Genomic DNA, 21,500 nt, shown 5'->3' on the forward strand with positions numbered 1-21,500 from the left:
TATTTTCTTGTTTATTTATTTAAATTAAAAAATATTTCAGCGCACCAGGTGTTCTTACAAACATTTTGAAAAGTTATATTATTAAATAATTTATATTTAATATTAAAAATAGTTTGATAGTGATGATTAGGGCGCGGGTTTTTATGTAATTACATAATGTTATTGAATGTGCATTTCTCAATTTCAATTAAAAATAAGTACGTTTCATAATACTCTGAATAATATGAGACCTTTTTTATTTTAAATATTTTATCAATATTTACATATTTTGTAAATATTTCACATTTTCATACTATTTCAATACAGTTTTTATTTTATTTACAATTATTATATTGGAATTAAATTAAAGAAAATATTCCAAATCTTGATCCAAATACTACAATCACTATTACTTCAAATATTATGTAAAATAATAATTTGCAAAAATATTTTATACATATTTCCACAATTTTTTTGTTTCTCGGTTAATAATAAAATAATTAGAAACATTAAATTTAACAATAATTGAGAGTCTGGCGATAGTGGAACATGAAGAAATTCAATGAAATGAAGTTCAAGGAGAATCCGGAGTTATTATAAAAATAAATTAAATTACGTACTGGGTAATACGTTGGTTTACAAAAAAAATTAAAACTATTAAAGATAATCTTATTAATAAAAGTGAAAATATGTCAAATTATATTGAAGTAGCACCATCCGACAGATGTGGTATGAAATATGCCTCATTAACCTCGGTCGACGTTGAATGCACCCTCAGCCGCTATGAGTTGACTTTGAAATCTAACCGCCGTACATTAAAATTTGAAAATCTTTAAATGTACGTCGGATCCAATTGTTTCAAAGAAGACAACAATGAAGATGATTAAATTAATGTAAAATATCGATTTTTTTTGTTAAATATTTTACGTTGTTTAATACCTATTTTAGCAAAAATAAGAACATAAATATTTACATATTTTGACTTTTTTATTATTTAAAAATCCATGCTTTACTGATGACTAATATAAAAATATTATATTATTACTAATATGTATTGTATATTTAGGATTAATCTTCATCTTCTAATGAATGTTCTTCTTTATCCCTTAATAGAATATCCTGCGGTATCCGAAGATGTAAGCGTCTCATATGTTAGAGAAAATTTATATTAAAAACCTGCTATTATATTAAAAACAGATGATAACGTTGAACATATAAGTTCTTTAATCAAAATGAAAATGTAGGGATTTGTGAGTAATTAAAAAAATTATTTTAAAAAAGTTAGTTTTAATAGCGGTCTATGCTAAATCATGATTTGCCGATATGTATCATGATAAACTGTAATATTAAAGGTTCATTAATGGAATTATTTTTTTTTCCAAGTTCTACCGATATTCCCACCCAATTACTTTGGTAGTTTAGTTATTGTTCACCCTCTATTAAGTGTAAGTATAATGCAACGTGTTCGTTGGATCAATATTATAAGCAAAGTAAACCAACTGGCACATCACAAAAATAAATTACAACTTCGAAAATTCAGACTTTTACAACTAAATTTAAATTTATATCTGAAAAATATAGATAAAATTTGAACAAATTGAATAATTTTTAAAGGAAGTACATATTATATGAGGAATTCCACGACTGCCAACAAAGAGTATATTTTAATAAATTATCTTTTACATTTTTAAATTAATTTAATGTATAAACGTATGAAAAATATTTTTTTCAAACGCTACACCAGTTTTTTTTTATTACATATAATAAGTTTATTATGCTATTCAATAATCATCAAGTATATTTATTAATTTAATAATACAATCGTCATTGTACGATTTAAATTGTTATAAATAACATTTTTTATTAATTAATAAGACAGAACCACACAATTTCTAAAAAATAATCGACAAATTCATACATTTTTGTAATTAAGATATAATTTTATATGAATAAAACACTTAACTGAGAATAATAATAAATATCATACTTAAATGTCGATAAGCAAGAAGTAAAAAAGAATTTGAATTTAAAAAAAAATCATTATTTGGATCAAATATTCAATTTATGATAATGAATAAATAATGAATACAAATAATTGAAATCAATTATTTTTTACTAGTAAAATACTACTACGTTTATAGGTAGATAGTTATAGATTATGATTTTTTTTTTTTTAGAACATTAATTTTCACGAAATCACCGATGAGTGGATTCGAACTGGTGAATGTGCATTTAGACACATTATTGGTCTTATCCTTTTCAGCCACGACGCCTTCAGATTTTGGAAATTATTTGGTGGCTAGGATAGAAATATATGAAACAAAGGAAATTTTCCGTTTTAATAAAGGCCGGTTTACACGCAACGACTTATTGTACGTTTTATTAAACACGACTAATCGTATCAAGTAAAACGGAGCGTGTATACATTAAATCGTACGTCTTATCGAATCGGAATGAAATCCAAGATTTGATCGAAATACTGATGGGCGCGGATTCATTTTACGCGAAATTGAACGACATGTCGTCACATGTAAATGCAAAATTGGTGTATAGTACAACTTCTCGTCCTTTTTAGGTTTAATTTTCTCCTTTACTTAATAGTTTTAACAACTTAATTTCGTTTTTTTTGTTTTTAATTATCATAATATATTATAGTAGGACCTACTATTAGTAGGTATATTAACCTATAATATAATATAAAATTTTATTCGCATGGGATTTTTTGTTTTCTTGCGAACATGTCTGATCTACGAAATTTTGTTGCACATACACTAGGAACATTATGGTAAACCACAATAGTTCTTCTCCATATCGTCAAACATCATTAAAATAACTGAAAACTATTGAAGAATGGACAGAAATACAGTTGAAACTGGGATGGAAAACTGAGTAAAAGTTGGAACATGTAGACACTTTATAAAATGTACATCTTATTGTTCATTTTATATGTCCAGCATAACGTGCAATAAGTCGTTGCGTGTAAACCGGGCTTAACATTTCTGGATTATCTATTTTTTTTTTTATAGATACATATTGTACAAATTATAATTGTCATCACTTCAACTAATATATTATAATATACTGTAATAACCCGCAATGTAATGATTGAAATACTGGTAAACCTAAAAATCACACTGGTGGCTTAGCTTGATTATGATTCTCTAAATACGATCATAATAATTTGATACTTAATTACTAATTATAATTGCGATTACAACAATAATAATATTATTAATATTTACCTTTAGATGGCTGTGATACTATATTTATATAGTGGTATATTATATTTACTTATATTTCGTGGTACAGGTACTGACTAATAATTAATAATTAAATTGTCGGTTAGATTTCGTGTAAGACTTTTTAACATTAAGAAATTATAAAATAGTTTTGCAATTAATGATATACTATACATATAGATTTTAATCTAAATAAATATATTCAAGTTAAATTTAAAGAACTAAAAAATTATCGATAATATATATTATATATAAATAAAAATAAAATCAAAAAGTTATAATATAAAAACCAGACTTGTTAGGTAAATTTTATTATAATATGACCTTCGTGTGTTCCTACTAACTTTTACTAAACTTTTACCCTGTATACCTTATAAATACCTGTATTTGATATATTTCTAAGTTTGCTGAATACTTATTTACTATATTGAACTCTTGAAGGACGTTTGTTTGTACTAAAAAGGGATTTAAATGTCTAAAGAACTTCAATTTATACTATCAAATATAGATTGAAAAAATATTTGTTTATTTTATCATTATCATATGGGTACACACGGGAGGTGTCAGGTGTGCCCGGATACCTCCCAAAATGTTGTAAAAGGGGCCCTAAAATTAAAGTCAAAAAGTAAGGGATCTATATTTTAACGTTGTTGCTCAAATTAAATGTAATTTATTCTAAAATATTTGGTAAAAAATAAATTATTTTTTGTAATAGGAAAAATAAAATAAAACGATCTAAATTTTCGTGACAATTTTCTCATGGTGTATATAATAGCTACAGTTGTAAACAAAAGTACAAATATTAAATAATTGAAGTTATTAGAAAAAAATATAGGAGATTCAAGAAAAAAATATTTAATAGGATTAATATACTACAATATTAAATAAAAAATTAAAGTTTTTTTTTATTTAATTATTTATGTATCATCATTTAATAAATATACCTACATGTTTTATTGAGATAAGGTCCAAAAGTATTGTAAGCACCACCTGAAATACAAATCTCCGTATGCTTATGACTAGGGAACGGATTTATATGTAAATGCATATTTTTATTAAAACGAGATATTTAAGATTCGATAAGAAATGTTTATGATTTAAATCATTCCTATTAAAATGATGATACTTTTATTTTACATATTTTTACATATTTTGGTATAATTACATATTTTTACATATTTCACTAATTTTTAATTATTTTTAAACATATTTTTATCATTTCATCATTCATACGTCTTCTTCGTACGAAAATACAAGAAATTATTTTAAAATTAGATCCAGAAACTTTTATCGCTATTGGAAAAGCTCAAAATAATATGCAAAATGAAACATTGAAAATTATTTAATTTTAATTAAAAATAATTTAACAAAATTATTAATAAAAAATATGTCCCCAAATGAAAGTATGCAAATTGTTAAATCAGCGATTAAAACTCGTAAGCGGACCAATAGATGTCGTAAAAAAGAAAATTCATGCTGTTACAGAAAAAAATTTTAGGCAATATTGATTTTAAAACAATCAATGACATAATGAATGGCAGACAACCTTTTAAAAATTTGGAATTATCGCCTTCTGATAGTATACACTTGAAATATGCTTTTAATACATCGGTTGATGTGAAACTATAATTTAGCCGTTTTAAAAATATTTTGATACCTAATAGGCGACATTTAGCATTTGATAATTTACAAGATATTGTAATAATTCAATGCAACAAATCTTTTTGATAATTTAATAATAATAATCACTTTTTTTTTAAAGTTTTTTTTCCCCACATATTTGGATGTTTTTAGCACATATTTTATAAATTATACTTACATATATATGTACATATTTCTGTATTTTAATTACATATAAATCCGTTCCCTACTTATGACTATTGTTAATTAAAAAAAAAATAATATTAAATTGTACGTATGAGATACGTATGTAAATTGTAATTCGAGCCTTTAGTAGTACTTGTATACTTTATACCTACTTCTGAGAATTATATTATACTTACGTCAAACTCCTACAATATGAACATAAATTAGTAGTAAAAAATGATAATCCAATTATAGATATAAACATAACACAATGTTATCTATGTTTAATGACATTAATTACAATCAAGATAGTTTAGAGTTGTGTACACATACTTGTACATAATGCACTATAGACACCTATGAAGTCTAAGTAAATATTAATTATTCAATTAACTCTAAGAATTACAAATATTTGAAACAATTTTTTTTTGGAATTTATTATTATTATTAAGCACTAAGTATGTGTACCTATTAAACACTATTAAATATGCTACTGTATATGAATTCTATAAGCTAAACTCATTAACTAAAATTAAATTAGTTAAAATTATATCTAACTATCCTTCAGATATTTAAAGCAGATTATCGCTATCAAAGAGTATTACGAATGAAATTACAAATCGTCACAAATATTTAGTGTTTTATTGATAGTTTTAAATGTTAAGTGACCGAATATAATATAACGATACTATATAGGTATTGCAAAATAATTAGTTATAAATCTGCCTTGACATTGTGAACGGCAGTCGTTTAAAGTTTTCAGTCGTGGGAATAGGCAATGTGAAGACGCCGAAGATTATAACGTTATAATTAAGTGAATATATATTATTAACTTCTCAATAATATTACTATTATTGTTACAGGCCACATCACAAGGTAACGTCAATATTAAAACCAAATTCAAATTAACGTTCATCGAGTGTCCACGAGGTTCTAAGTTCTATGTAATTGATGAATTGAAACTTTTGACTATATTCAAACGCCACTGTAGCAGTAGCTAGATTTATAATAAAGGATACGGTAAAACATATTATTTCTAAAATTACGATTTTTACACAGCAATTGTGAATAACTGCCATAAACTGTATGTTATGGTAAATAGGTTTAATGATACTATAAATAAAAAATTAGTTTCTTGGTATCGGTCAAACTTACGACTTATAAAGGTACACTTTTAAGTTAAAGGTTAACTGTGGTTGAATGAAAAAAAATGTATAGATCGAAAAAAAACTATGATGAATACAATGTGATGTACTGATGTATTTGCCGAAAACTCTTTGAAAAAAGTTATCGAACAAAATCGATCAGACGTCAACAATATTGTTTTCATGTTCAACCTTGAAAATAGGTCGATATAATGTGGACTTTCCGAAGTTTCAGTATTACTAATTATGCAAAAAGTAAATTTTCTAGTCGCGCGTCAGGAATTCAGACTTCTCGAAGGAAGTCGTCTTGAAAAGACATTAAATTAATAATAATAATAATAATAATAATAATAAATAATAAAAAATAATATTATTAAACAATAATACTCAGTCCGTTAGATAGTGTTTGATAGAGAAAGAAAGAGTTAATGAGCAGGACATCTAGAAAACAGTATATGTGCAGTGCAGTGCGATCTAGTGTTTCGCATGTGATTACTAACAACAATCCGCGTTAAGATTTGTAACCACGATGTAGATAAAACGGTGTAGATTTCAATCTTAGAAGATAGATCTTGAAGACCATGATGTAGACACTCGGTGCTGAAAGCGTGTCTTAATCTAATGGTATTTATTAATCAAAATTCACGCTAGTTTGCGGTAAGAAGGCCACTTTTTTTTGAGCGCACAGTGCAAAGTCATATTATTTTCATTATTGTACTCAGCATCTTCCTTCTTCCTTCTTCTATTTGACTATAATAATTGATGAATTATGAGGATCATAGGCGAGCGCAGATTCCTGTTTCCGGTGTGGCTTTTATTTTATTTAATCACCCACCCCGCCTTAAAAAAAAAAAAAAAATAGATACACAAAACATAAGTAAAAATAAAATTTATTAGAAAAACGGATGTACAATCTGATTATCGATGAACGCCAGTCCTGGCAATTTAAATTTTTTGTAATTTGATAAAATTGATAAAAAAAATTTCGATTTTCCAAAAAAAGGAGTTATTAGTCCTTTTTACCGAAGTACTTAGTACCTAGCTACCTAAAAAAAAGTCTCAGGTGTGGCTATAGCTCTATAAGTTACACCCATGCGCACACCTATGATGAGGATTAAAATTTTTAAACATAAATGCAAAGTACAAACTATAAATTCTATGAAAATGTATAGGTATACATTATTTCCGTCCTTTCATGAACCTACATCAGTACTAATTTGCAGTCTCAGTTACAAGGGGGGGTCTATGGGGACTGAAGCCCTCCTTTAGACATTAGGTAGAACCATATCGAACGTGGGTACTTAAAATATTTAAAAAAATAGATGTAAGAAAGACTTCGTACAAATCGACATGGGCAACGAATTAAGGCAGTAACTCACTTTACTAAACTCCCCTTTTTTCATTTCTAGATCCGCGCCTGTGAAAGATATTCATGGGGCATACATTAATTATTTAGTATTATTTATTATTTACTATTTGGTTATAATCATGGATATAAATTAATAAAGAAAAAACTTTTGTTTATTATATAGGCACTTGAAAAAGTCCAAATTAATGAATAAATAACCACTCCCTGTACTACAGTATACTGCATTATATGTAGTACAGTAAAGTATTTTTTCAATTTTTTTTATTAAAATAATCCAATAATTGGTACACTATCATGTATAAATTCTATAAACAGCATACAAAAGTTGGCCTTAGCGCTACCTGATGGACAAAGAATGAACAATGTGCCGCAAAATTGAACACACTATCGCAGGTATGGAATATATAGGAGTATCTACATCGTATTATCAACATAATGCTCATAACCCAGAAAACCGTAAATTTAAATCTTAAGGTAGGGCACTGCAACGTTTAAGTGGTACAACTGTGATGTCACGTTTGACGTTGGAAAGTAAATATCATGTTTGAACATTGCGAACCCTTGAGTCGAGATTGAGATTTCTCACCAGTGAAATTCGATATTCAAGGCGACGTGTTCAACTTTCATGATGACTGGTTTTTTTTAAATTATTATCAGAAATTTTTTATTATTTTCACATACATTATGTTTCATATCATTCTTCAATAATTTAATTGATTATTATAATTACTACGAACAGGTTGTTTAAAGGCTAACTATCATTTTATTTTGTTTGTAGATAAATTACACATTGGTATAAATAAAAATAGTTTTGTATAATTTCAACTGTGAAATATTATGTTATTATAGAACTGTATTCACTTGATATTACATAGGATCATACTAAGAAGATCATTTGTTAATTATTTTATCAAAATGGCACTTTCAAAACCTGTTGAGTTATTACAAAGTTTAGTGTTAACCTATTTAGAGCGCTTGAACTCAAGACCTATTCGTACTAAATCTATCACCAGGTATTATAACTATATAGTTATTATTATTTTTATTTATATTTATATTTTTAGTTGTATTATTGCTTCACTGGGAAATATTACTTTACAAAATATTGCTGGAGCAAAAATGATTGACCAAGATAGTGTTGTGGCTTTTGGATTATTTGGGTAATGATATTTGATAATTTTTTTATATACTTAAATTTAAACTTTTGTTGTAAATTAACTCATTGTTTTCTTACAAATGTTTGTACTGTATTAATAGTATTATTTTTGTTCTAGGCTTTTGTTTGGAGGACCTGTACCACATTTTTTTTATGAGAATTTAGAAAGTATGTTTCCAGAAAATACATCTAAAATGGTCTTTTTAAAATTTGGTATAGAGCGTTTATTATTTACACCATTCTATCAATTTCTTTCTTTATATGTGTTATCAAGATTTGAGGTAAGAAGTATATTTTGTATATTTATTATCAATTTTATAATACTAACTATAAATTCATGTAGGGAAAATCACATGAAGACACAATGAAACAGATTTATGCAATTTACTGGCCAATATTAAAAGCAAATTGGCAAATTGTTTCTTTGATACAGTTTTTCAATGTGAAATTTGTACCTCCAATGGTAAATATTTATCTTACGTTTTATTAATTATTACCTATTTGACTAATTATCAATTTCTATTTTAGCTACATGTACTATTTCATAACATGGTTGGCTTCTTTTGGGCAATGTTTATTACATATAAAAAACGCAATGATGATTTTAGACGTGCAAATATTGTTAAATAATGAAGACTAAAAATATATACATTATATGTATATAATGTATACATTTTATTTTATTTTTAGCTGTATTTATCATAGACCAACTAGGTCTATGATATATGGTAAAATATGGGAAATGCTCAAATAGGCAGGTGTTAAATAAAATATAAGACTTAGAAATCAAAACATACCTAGATATTTTGATTTATATTATTTAAGTACATATTTTTTTTATTTTATATAAATTGTTATTTAAGGTGACCAATAAATATTAATTGTTGAAAGAAAATGTAATTTTTGATGATCATATATGACACATTTTTTTTGTTTTGTAGCTAGGATTTTGAAGTAAAAGATTTTGAATAAAATTAGTATCATTTATCATTTGAATTTAGATAATTAAGTTTTACTTTTATTCCTGCATACAAAATTCCATTGGAATCCAAATACAGCGAAACTTTCGTACAACGAAGTCTCATGGGGAACAAATAAAATTCGTAGTACAGAGGACCTAGTTAAATAGAATTACAAATTGATTGACAATGATGATCATGGTTCTCCACAATTATTCGTTAAATAGAAAATGTTGTTATACAGAAGTTTGTTGCATGGAAGTTTCACTATACTTTTATTATTCTCAATAATATAAACACATTATGAAAGCTAATTATTTAATAATTTTTCCAGTATTTTTTACAAGTAATTTTCTAATAATTTGTAGAAGTTTAATAATATATTCATATATCCAGCAAAATTAAAAAGCCAATTTTTTTAGTAATGATTAAATTAATGCATATGTTTTGAAAATAAAGAATTAGATTATTTAATATTTTAAAAAACGTGTAAACACAATTAAGACATCTCCTACTCAAAATAATTTTATCCTACCAGTAATCATAAACTAAGTACATCTTAGTCGTAATTAAATTTTGAACTGTAGGGAGTCCTAGTGCAATATTATGTAGGTCACATGACAGGACTTTTATTAGGTTAAATCAATTATAGAGGCTTCAAAAATATATACTGTAACGTGATTAAATTCATATCAACTGTTATTAATTTTTTATTTTAATTTATCCAAATAATTGGATAATTTATAATTCAAATGTGTTTAGTACTTAAAAAGTAAACTTAAAGCTATTAAGAAATTTTCAACAAGTACATTTTATTAGTTCAAAAATTTTTATAATTGTATTATATTAAGTTTACAATGAAATACTTATTTTGTAATGGCTCATGGTCTATTTCCTTAAATCCAGCACTGATCTTAGTCCATAGAACATTTCAGTAACAGAGGAACCATACACATATAATGATCTTTATATGTTTATGACAAAAACCAATTGCTTATTTAAAAAAATAAAGCATTTAATCATGGAAGAACTTAAGTTTCATGGGTTTAAATATTGAGAATTTTCCATAAATATATATTAAGCTAGAGAGCCTATATATGCAGATTGGGCAATGTTCAAACTTTGTAATCAACATCATTGTGATGAGTGACTGATTATGTAATCATAAAAAGTAAAACTTCAAAAATTTAAAATCGCCTATTAATTCTTATTATTCTAATGGTGTAATACTAATATTTATTACTGTATAACTCTGTTAACTATGTAAATTGTGTAAATAGGCACTTAAAGATTTAACACTTGTCTAACTGGAAAATTGTAATAATTTGCATAGGTAGGTACCTAAAATTTTTATTTTAAAATCTAAAAATGTGCAGGTATTATATATAATATAAATATAACACTTGTTTGGAGTTTTGCTTACAAAGGAATTAAGCTAAATTACGTAAATTAATTTAATATAATAACAAAGGATTCAATTATCAAGTGTTAACAGATATTGGTTTTCACCGATATGTACACTGCAGGAAGTTCCTGTCAGGAACACACCATAAGGTATAGGAATATTGTGTACTACAACACAGTTTAAATTTTAAATCAAACTCAAGTTTCGATAAAACGTTAATCCTTTTTCTTCAAAACCATAAAACGAGTCACGATTGACGTTCGTTGAGCAAAATGTAATTTGAATTTTGATTATTTGATACCATGAGATATGGACAATATCCGTTTGTAAACGTTGCCCAACCTTATGGCGATTAGGCTTCATATTTTTATTCTAGAACGTAAAGAGTCGGGTATTTAGTTTTATATTTATATATATATATATATTTCTGTGGTATTTTCATCATAGAGTTATATTATTCGTATGATTTTCACTAGTGTTGGGTGTAATCGAGATATACAAACGAGATATCTCGATTATCAAAATAGTAATTCGATTATATACCCGAGAGATTATTTTGAGTGATATCTCATTTATTTTAAAAATAATCAATTCTTGATTTCGAAATGTGTATTGAATGAAAAAAAATTTGTATGATTTTCATGGAACGAAGGATTGAGGGAGGAATATTATTTTTTATCTTTATAATCGAATAAAAAGTGGTTAAAAATGGAGGGGGCGGAATCACCCTTCTTATTTAAGGTAAGTATATGCGTCCTTTTTAATTTAAGTCGCCAAAAGTCCGGGTGGACGCTTAATGGCATTGGTCACTAAAATACAATATTGAATATACAATACTTATAATATTACAAAATTACATGAAATTTATTTTCTTGATTTATTTAAACAAGTGGAAAACATTTCGGAGAAATAATATTCAAGTATAACGATAAGAAAAAATGGTAGATCATGTATACCATGGGTTAATTTAATCGACACTGTGTCTAATTATAGATGAACCCGAGCGGTTATTACCCATAGCTGTAAAATCAAAGTGATAGTGATATCGACTATTATTTAGAATAAATATAAACAGAATAGAATAACTATAAATAGTATAAATGTTAAATTATGATAGAGGATAGACATTATCTTATAATATAGACAGTATACACTTCACGTGCAATGTATGTATTTGTTACTGTCTACGTTGACCAACAACTAACATGGTTAGTAATTGTTTCTTTTCAGTTTTGTTAAGTTTAAGTTAATTTTTTTAAACATTACCTACTATGTATTTCAATTTATTTTTTTTTGAGCAGGCATATGTATAGAATTATTTTTCTTTGGGGGAAATTTGTTTTTACACCCTATGAAAATAACATTTTTATGAACATATATGTGTAACAAAGGAGGCTTAGACCTCATGAGTTTCCTAAAAAAGGTTGGTAACATTTAAAATTAGGAAGGGGAAAGCTTCTCAATTTTTATGAATATAGTCATCCCATAACATTTTCCCTACTTTAACCACTGCGAATAAGTAAATACTAGTTGTTCACTTTGAGTCTTTGTATTTACGACTTGTGCTACTCGTGGAACTGGTTGTTAGACAAATATTGATTGGTATACGGTTATTCTTAGTTATTTAATTTTAAAGTTTGTCATAAATATATATAGTTATAATTTTTGAATTACTTAACCACAAAACAACAAAATTTTCTCAGAACGTTTATAAATAAAATTTTATTATATTTATATTTATATATTATATTTCAATGGGACATTTCGAATAATTATTTCGAGACATCTTATGATTATAAAAATGTCTCGATTACTAATATTTCGATTATTAAAATCATTCGATTATGCCAATCACTAATTTTCACACACCCGTTATCAGTTGTCTCAAGTATAAATTGTGATTACCGATTAGAGATTACAATGTAAATACCACCAACTACTATGAACCAAGTCAACTATTTCGACATCGGTGATAAATACTAATTAGTTAACATCGGATCAGAAGCCCCTAGTGTTCCAACTTTAAAATGAAATGATCAATATTGAAAAACCAGACCTGCTATGCGGAATTTTGTGATTATGTGATTAATCCTCTATCGAGTAAAAATTTAGTTGAACAATTTATATAATTATAAAATGATTCAGTTTGTACAATCGCTGATTTTCATACTGCTCATAGCCAAATCAATGTGTGATCAATCAGACGAAGGTGTTAAATATGCTAGTAAATGTGAAGGTTTGTATGATTCATAATGCATACTGGGCTATAGTTTAAGAACCATAGTATCAAATGTAAAATGTATGTTTATTCTTGACATTTTTTCAGCTTGTAAAATATTAGCAACAGAATTAGAAAGTCGTTTACAAGAGACGGGTAAAACAAGTGAATACTTAGAACTCGGATACTCTATAGATCAGCCGAAAATAAAAAAAGAGTATAGAAAATCGTGAGTTGTACAATTATAGTATAATGCTTTAAATTTTATACAAATTTCATGTAAAGTTTTCTTTAGAGAACTACGTCTAGTTGAATCATTAGATGGTCTCTGTGAAAGAATATTGCAGTACAATATTCATAAAGAAAGAACCGATAGTACACGTTTTGCTAAAGGAATGAGTCAAACTTTTGAAACACTACACGGTCTTGTGTAAGTATAACATTTATTGTTGAACTATGTATAATGAATCCTTTTTACGTTTATAGAAATAAAGGTGTAAAAGTTGAGCTTGGAATACCATATGAACTCTGGGACAAACCATCAGTTGAAATAACAAATATGAAAACTCAGGTACTATTATAAACAACATATATATAAGAAATACTAAATTTAGTAAAAATTTTTGCAGTGCGAAGATATGTTAGAAAATTTTGAATCAGATATAGAACAGTGGTATTATAGTGATCAAACTAAAAGTTTAAAAGATTTTTTATGTAGAGACCGTGCTTTGAAAAGTTCTGATGTATCATGTTTAAGTGAAATACTAGTTAAAGGAGACACAGGAAAAATTAAACAGGAATTGTAAATCTATGATTAAAACTACAAAATTGGATATTATGAATAATTTTATCATAATTATATTATCCATGTGATATTTAATATTATGTTTTTATAATAATAAATTAAGTGAATTTGATTAATGTGCATTATCATTTTGAATTCTATAAATCATTTTAATTTATTTAATCATATATCAAGTCTTGTGTTTACTTACTATTATGAATATAATTAATTATATAATCCAATAATGGAATTCCAAGTTTTTTAATTTATTGTTCCTATTTAATGTAATTTAGTGCCAGTAGAATATCTCAATATTTTTCAAATTATTTGCCATAAAGATTAAATGTTAATTTAAAGAAATAGAAAATATTGACAAAATTGTAATTGTAATAAATATTAAAATAAATCTAAACTTTATTTGTGGTATTTTTGTTAATTTTATTTTTAAATTTGGTGAATTATAAAAAAAAAAAAAAAATCAGGTTTAAATTTACAACATTAAATGATAATTCTAGTGGTCACTTGTTTATTAAACAGGCATTTTAAATTTGCCTATCATTTCCCCTAATATTACGGTTTCAAATAATGTAAATAATAAACTGATTGGTTAATCAATTCCTATAAAGTTAAAAAAAAAGAGATTATAATTTTGGAAATAATTAATTTTATAGTACTAGATAGATCTACAATAAATGATGTTAATAACCCTGGAAAATGTTTATGATATTAAACTGAAACTGAATAAAAATATTAAGCAATAGGAAGTTTTTTTCTGAATTATTAATGTTGTGAACTCTCTTCCACGTTCCTGCAAATAGTATACAGACCCTCGGAAAAAAAGAGTGTAGGGATACTATACTATTTATATATTAGAGTACATACTATATAGTGTTCACTCATAGACTGTACATTCACCCATATTATATACAAATTTCCATAGAATGTTGGATAAGTTCTTAGTAGTAGGCAAGTAACATAAATTATTGTCAATGTCAAATAATACACTTAGTGTATGGCCATGGCTAAAATATATATCTATACCTTTATGGTTATAAAATAATCTTTGTATGGTTCTAGGAGTACTTACTAATCCAATTGTCATACGGTTTTTCTAAACTATACACACATTGCGCAGCAGGTAATTTAATTCCTAGAGCCAACCTATAACAAAGGTTAACATTGTCAGTTATATAAGTATATAGGGGTAATATGAATAAAGTTATAATAGGTAGATATCTAGGTATTTTTGGTCATTCGATATCAATTGTTCACATTTAAAAGTTTGTTTAAAAATACCCAAGAATCCAATCAATCCAATCAAACTTTAGTCGATGGATAAATATTGCCAAAATATACTTATCCAAGAACAATTGTGCACACAAGAATGATTAAAACACTTATAACAATACTTTAAATATTTCTATCATCCACTATATGGGGTGAAGCCAGATAATTCAGCTAGTATGTATATATATTAGTAATATTTGGTGAAATATTCAATACTGTATAGACCATAAATTAAAATGGTAATTAGCGAGGTATTTACACAAAGTAATGAGTTTGATAAAATTATGTAAAAACAATATTTTAAGAATTGTACAATTAAAAAATAAAATACCAATTTTTAATGATTTTTGATTAACATTTTATTAAATGTTCAGTATACATAAAATTCAAGTCAATAAACTAAAACCGCTTTATAAACTATTAAACATTTTTTAAATTTTTTTTATAATTATAGAGAAAAAATAGTTACAATAACACAATTATTCAACGAATGTACCCTAATATATTAATGTATTTCATCATTAGAATTAATTGATAAATAATACATAATTTTGTAACTTTGCATTAGGCGGTAGATCAATTTTATAACTCAATTCTTTAAAATTTAAAAATAAATACAGATATTTGTTCCATTGGCATAACATTAAGACCTATGAACAAAATACAAAAATAATAACATCATACATAAAATATTATCTATAGTAACTTACAGCGTGTATCAACATTTCTCAATGATAGTAACGCAGTGTTGATTCTGAGTCACGCAATAAGTAAATTCTATTTGGCAATAATAAACTTATTTCAAAACAAAATACACTTAAAAGAAAATTGGCATAATGCCAATACTAAATAATGATAGTTTCAGAAAAAAAATTTGTAATAATTTTTATAAAATCTAAAACTTACTAATAAAATCTCAACAAATGTAAGATTTTTAAAAATTATTGACTAGAAATGGGTAAAAATAGATTAGTTATCATCTAAATTAAATTTCACAACCGTAAATAGCCTATTATTTTAAAATTATGAAATTATTTAACATTCTTTCTATAAGCATAAATAAATTTTGTTAAAAAAATGTATGTAATCCTATTCCATTGCTTTTTAACTATCATAATAATTTTAAAACTAATAAAATAATAAAACTAAATTCATTCAAATTCAGAACAAAACTATCGATTATTTAATTTTATTATTGGTCGAAGTCCTTGGTTGTGTTCTATTGAATATGTATAAATACTGTTTTGGTGGCGGGTTGAGAATAGGTAACTGACTAGTTTCGCACATAACTATTAACAAAATAAAATTATTAGAATCATAATACTTCTAATGATAAAATATATATATATATTTAAATAATAAACAACTATGTGCTTACCACACAACTTACTGTAGCCAAGAAGCAGGTGCCCATAATGGTTCAGTTTTTAATTTATGATCAGCTTCTAACAACTGTTCCAGAGCCAACTTAAAATCATCATTTACTATTATTTCATCAAACCAATGGTCATAAAGGAATTCTATTCGTTTGGAACTTCTCAGAATTTCATTGAACTCATCATCCTAAATAGAAATGTATGTAGCATGTTTTAATAACTGATTTGATATTTACTTACAGTAAAACCTCTAGAATTTGTTTCATCAAAAGTTGACATTGCAAATGCACCATTTCTAGTTGATTTTAATACATCAAATGGTGGTGGCTTAATATATATAATATAAGGTTTTATATCAGGTGTCCGTAACATTTTTAATGCCTTAATAATTAAATCATTGTATTAAAGTCGAATTTTCATAGTACAAACATTTTAAATTTTAAATATTTATTTTTACCTGATAATGTGGATTTATTATACATGTAAGTCCAGAACGTATGATTGATTTAACACTTTCTAAAGATGTGCCGTAAAGATTGCCTTTGTATTCACCAAATTCTAAAAATTCACCACGAGCTATTTGTTCTTCCATCAATTCTCTCGAGACAAAATTATATTCTTTGCCATTCACTTCTCCAGGTCTAGGAGACCTTGATGTATCTAAAAAGAATCAAGTTAAAATTGTTTATATTATAATATATAAAAATTAATTTATTTAAATCAAGAAATAATTCAGAGTAAAATAGTAAAATTAAATGCATTGTGAACATTAAATAAAGTCCTAACATTTTTTACCTAGATTTTAATTATATGTTAATTGTAGAATGAAAACTAAATGGGATAAATTAAGCTTCTATCAACAAGATTTTTATTTTGGTTACAATTTAAATGACATGAATACCTTTATTACATATAACAGCAAATTATAGTCAATGGACTTTATTTGACCATATACAATTAAGTACAATATTAATAATTAAAGAATTAAAAAAAAAACTTAAAATAAAAAAAATTGTTTTAATTGTTTTATTTGGTTGATAAAATCTAATTAATAAAGATGTTATATCACTTTTTCAAAAAAAATACTCACGAGGTACAGGTGTATGATATTTGTCTGGATTTAATTCCATAATACGTCTCTTCAACTCGTTTCTGCCAACACCAGGTGGACCAATCAAGACAATTGGTCGAGGAAATTCAGGTCTGGGATACAGCTTTACCACTTCTTCATATGTAGCAATATCTTCTCGGTCATAATCATCACTTTCAGCTGCGTCATAGATAACCTTTTTAACACGTGTGCGTACCAAACATTCGGACGCCATGTCTTCACCTAGATCGTTCAGAGCAGCCAGTGACCCACATAATGGGTCCTTGGCTATTGAACGGTCTGGCAAACATGTCATTCCGCCCCCACCAATACAACCCCCATTAATGGTATCCATGACCCCTGTAATCCGCAAACATAGCCAAATGTTAATCATAATACATTACTAAACAAAAAAAACATGTTAATAAAAAAAAAAAAAAAAACAAATAATAATAATAAATAACACAAACACAGTAAAAGAATTATTCAACAGCAAGTATAAATTGTAAAATAAAAATTGAAAAATATTGAAAAATACATGTACATGTAAAAGGTATACCTAGAAAATCTTCAACAACCAACTAATTAATGGTTAGCAGAAATAGCTACTATTTTTTAATAAAAACATGTAAGTGTGCTTTTAATCTTTACTTGCCAAATACAAATATAAATTGATTCAAAATTCAAACTGGTAAATAAAAAATACTTATTTTGATGGCTTATTAAAAATTTTTTTTATAAGAAATAATTGTACTAAAATATATAACTAATATAATTACTGACGATACTGTTATACATTTTTTTTTACTAAACACAAAAAGTTATGTTTAGATACAAAAAGAAACAAAATCAATTGGTTTTAATTATTAAATATAAAATATAAATTTTAACCTACATTTCTTTTTTTGATCAGCCATAGACAATCTTTCATGAATTATTTTACGTTCTTGAAGAGCTTTACTAGGTATTAGTCCAGCTCTCATATTGCGATCACCTTCTTTTCGAGCTTGCCACCTAGATATTACAAAATTAAAAACTTATAAATTAAAATATCTTAAAGTAAGTTTATATAATATATAAAATTACCAATAAGGATCATCCTGACTAACAATGTGTAATACTTCTCCTTTGCTGAAACTTAAGCCAGCTTCTTTGCATGGAATGTAAGGATCAACATCAGTATTAAAATCAAAATGGGCTCTCACTTTCATTTTGCTTTCACGAGCTCCACTTTTTGGATCGGCAGGAATCAACTTGAATGTTATTGTTCCTTCAGAATGTTGCTATAAGAAAAATCAAAAAGTATTTTTAGTGTATTGAAATAACAAATTCTAAGTTTATTATTCTATACCAATATCTGTAATACATCAGCTGGAGATTTTCCTTCAACGTTGATTCCATTTACTTCACATACTTCATCACCAACATTTATCAAACCAGAACGATCAGCAGCACCACCATGCATCACTCTTGCAATGATTATTTTTCCATTTTCTTCATCAGTTTTAATTGTAGCACCCTGTAATTTTTACCAATAATTAATAGTATATAATTTAAAATTTTAAATATCATACTTTGTTTTCAAATTTTAATATTGTTTATTTGTTTTAATGAATTGATATATTATTAAAATAATGTAATTAATACAAGTATAATATTTTTAAATCAGTAAGAAAAAAAACCTTTGACAAATGATTTAATAGGTAATTTTATATGTGACTAATAAGTAATAAAGAAAATTATTACACAGTACCATCAGAGTGATTTATTTTTAGGCATTTCAACATGTGTTCCATATACATCTCAGTTCTATTTGCAAACATTTTTTGAATTTTATATATTTTAACATCACTTTCTATAACATACACAACTCTTGTATACCAAAAACTAAAAATATTTTTGTATTATACAAAGCACACTCAAATGATTAACAGGTCACTTAAGGAATTCACATGGAATATTTTAATGTATTAAATAGGTATTGGTTTGTTGGCAATAGCTTAGGAAACTTCATTTTACAATAAAACTAGGCCGTGAAAGATTAGAACACTAATGACGCAAACCCATGCTCACTTAATTAATGACACATTTAGTAAACTGCAGTAAGTAATCTAAAAATACTACATTTTAATTTCAGATGTATAATTTAGCTGTGTAAAAAGCCTATAGATTATAAAAACTAAAAATAATGGATTGATATTTTTGACTAATGTACACCTGTTAAACCTTTTCACCTTACTTACCACAATTGGTTCGGCTGAATCAGGCTCCCCATCCTTGTGAAATGCAAAACAGTTAATACAAAAAACAACAGATTAACCACTAAGAAGTTAAGGTTGTGAACGTGTTTAAGAAATAAAATGCAAATAAAGAAAAAATAAAAAAATGTATTATAAAAACATAGGTGTATATGTATATACATAAAATAAAATAAAATACAAACACAAAAACAAAATAAAATGGGACTAGAATAAAAAAAAAAAAAATATTTAAAAATAAAAGCTACAAGAAGCAAATACCAAATAGTAGTAGAAACAAGCTATTAAATTAAAATATTAAAAAAATTGTTTATACAGCCATAAGGGAAACATCGACATGCTTAGAACATTAATTGCATATTAGTACCAATGGTTCAGTGCTTTTGACCAATTGTACAATCTTAATTGTCTCTTCATCCTCATCCATTTCTTGGGGAATTTCAGGCAATCGAGGCAAGTAGTCTTTTTGAGCTACCGCATCATGTGCACACAAAAGCCCCTAAAGTAGTTATGACAGAATTTTTAGTCAACACAATGTCTTCAACAGCCGTGCAGCTCCTTAGAGCGCATATACCTGTATGTGAGGGTTCTGCAATAGTTGGAAGAGTTGCCTGGATGTATCGCTAAGAGAAATTCTAGGCAATAAGACTTCCATAACATCCAGAGTGATTTGCATGGAACTTGACAGCACAGGCGAGCATCGACGATCATCATGCACCCGATCAACAATGGAGTTGTACACCTTGAACAGAGCATGTAGTTCTTTGCTTTGCAATAGATTGGACAAGAAGTCCAGTTCTTCTTTAGACGCGGAGATGGCATCCCGCGATCCGACTAACGACTCCAACAGGCCGGCCAAAGCTGAACGGTAGAGAAAAAACACAAAAGTTCAAATGAGCACATCGCTAAGGCGAGACTCCTTTCGTCACCACTCGACTTACCGGGATCGAAGACCCCGTTCTGTTCCATCGTGATGCTCATGACTCAACAATACACCTGGAACACAACGAGTTCACAAAGGGATTTACCTCGCATGCAGGCGAGCGTATATCACACAGGGTGGTGCCGCAGTACTAGTGAAATGACGTTACTTGTTCCGTAACGATAAAACGCACAGCAGGAACATCAGCAGTACATACGTCCGCACACGAGACCGCCGACATAATCAGAGTGCGGTTCAGGTAAACACTGCGGTATCACTACACGTACGTTGTAACGGGCTAGACGATATTATTTATTAATTTATCGCAATAATAGGTACAGCTTCATACTTATTTTTTTTTTTGCAGAACGGCTGGCGCAATCCAATTCTAGGTCAGCTGAAATCGTCACAGTGCCGCCAACGCAGGGGGCCACCACCCGCGATTCAATATTATTATTATTATTATTATTATTATTATTATTATTATTATTATTATTATTATTATTA

General features: G+C 26.8%; 3 protein-coding genes across 12 annotated transcripts; 2 read left to right on the top strand and 1 right to left on the bottom strand.

Annotated features, from left to right (window-relative positions):
• Positions 1-8,050: 8,050 nt before the first annotated feature.
• Positions 8,051-9,560, top strand: LOC112688142 (PXMP2/4 family protein 3). Its single transcript, XM_025561198.1, has 6 exons — positions 8,051-8,069; positions 8,388-8,551; positions 8,603-8,698; positions 8,813-8,975; positions 9,038-9,157; positions 9,223-9,560. Exons 2-6 carry the CDS (start codon positions 8,454-8,456, stop codon positions 9,322-9,324), a joined length of 579 nt encoding a protein of 192 aa, XP_025416983.1. The 5' UTR covers positions 8,051-8,069; positions 8,388-8,453; the 3' UTR covers positions 9,325-9,560.
• Positions 9,561-12,842: 3,282 nt separating this feature from the next.
• On the top strand, positions 12,843-14,302 carry LOC112688162 (protein canopy homolog 3). The gene is made up of 5 exons (XM_025561228.1): positions 12,843-13,294; positions 13,385-13,505; positions 13,572-13,706; positions 13,763-13,847; positions 13,906-14,302. The coding sequence occupies exons 1-5, from the start codon at positions 13,195-13,197 to the stop codon at positions 14,080-14,082; spliced, it is 618 nt and encodes a 205-aa protein (XP_025417013.1). The 5' UTR covers positions 12,843-13,194; the 3' UTR covers positions 14,083-14,302.
• A 1,451-nt stretch (positions 14,303-15,753) lies between these two features.
• Positions 15,754-21,445, bottom strand: LOC112688212 (MAGUK p55 subfamily member 7). Of its 10 annotated transcripts, none has more exons than XM_025561297.1 (14): positions 21,343-21,445; positions 21,013-21,291; positions 20,646-20,932; positions 20,439-20,570; positions 20,057-20,089; positions 19,165-19,332; positions 18,900-19,096; positions 18,709-18,827; positions 17,814-18,173; positions 17,181-17,383; positions 16,964-17,104; positions 16,738-16,910; positions 16,058-16,636; positions 15,755-15,997 (listed from the first exon to the last, which is right to left on the bottom strand). In XM_025561297.1, exons 2-13 carry the CDS (start codon positions 21,050-21,052, stop codon positions 16,621-16,623), a joined length of 1,869 nt encoding a protein of 622 aa, XP_025417082.1. In that variant the 5' UTR covers positions 21,053-21,291; positions 21,343-21,445; the 3' UTR covers positions 15,755-15,997; positions 16,058-16,620. The 10 variants fall into 10 exon arrangements, with proteins under 10 accessions (XP_025417081.1, XP_025417082.1, XP_025417085.1 ...); XM_025561300.1 differs by having other exon boundaries at positions 21,013-21,067; positions 21,163-21,431; XM_025561298.1 differs by having other exon boundaries at positions 21,013-21,067; positions 21,128-21,431.
• Between the last annotated feature and the right edge of the window lie 55 nt (positions 21,446-21,500).

This window comes from Sipha flava, unplaced genomic scaffold, assembly GCF_003268045.1.
Source record: "Sipha flava isolate LNK unplaced genomic scaffold, YSA_version1 37_pilon_pilon, whole genome shotgun sequence".
In the NCBI taxonomy this organism is placed as follows: Eukaryota; Metazoa; Arthropoda; class Insecta; order Hemiptera; family Aphididae; genus Sipha; species Sipha flava.

Excerpts from the sequence above, each read along its gene's own strand:
- LOC112688142 (XM_025561198.1), top strand. The coding sequence starts at position 8,454 with ATGGCACTTTCAAAACCTGTTGAGTTATTACAAAGTTTAGTGTTAACC. Across the intron at positions 8,552-8,602 it reads CGTACTAAATCTATCACCAG|TTGTATTATTGCTTCACTGG; the intron begins GTATTATAACTA and ends TTATATTTTTAG. Across the intron at positions 8,699-8,812 it reads GTGGCTTTTGGATTATTTGG|GCTTTTGTTTGGAGGACCTG; the intron begins GTAATGATATTT and ends TTTTTGTTCTAG.
- LOC112688162 (XM_025561228.1), top strand. The coding sequence starts at position 13,195 with ATGATTCAGTTTGTACAATCGCTGATTTTCATACTGCTCATAGCCAAA. Across the intron at positions 13,295-13,384 it reads ATATGCTAGTAAATGTGAAG|CTTGTAAAATATTAGCAACA; the intron begins GTTTGTATGATT and ends ACATTTTTTCAG. Across the intron at positions 13,707-13,762 it reads GAAACACTACACGGTCTTGT|AAATAAAGGTGTAAAAGTTG; the intron begins GTAAGTATAACA and ends TTACGTTTATAG.
- LOC112688212 (XM_025561296.1), bottom strand. The coding sequence starts at position 21,052 with ATGAGCATCACGATGGAACAGAACGGGGTCTTCGATCCCG. Across the intron at positions 20,571-20,645 it reads TGCAGAACCCTCACATACAG|GGGCTTTTGTGTGCACATGA; the intron begins GTATATGCGCTC and ends TAACTACTTTAG. Across the intron at positions 18,828-18,899 it reads AGTCAGGATGATCCTTATTG|GTGGCAAGCTCGAAAAGAAG; the intron begins GTAATTTTATAT and ends TGTAATATCTAG.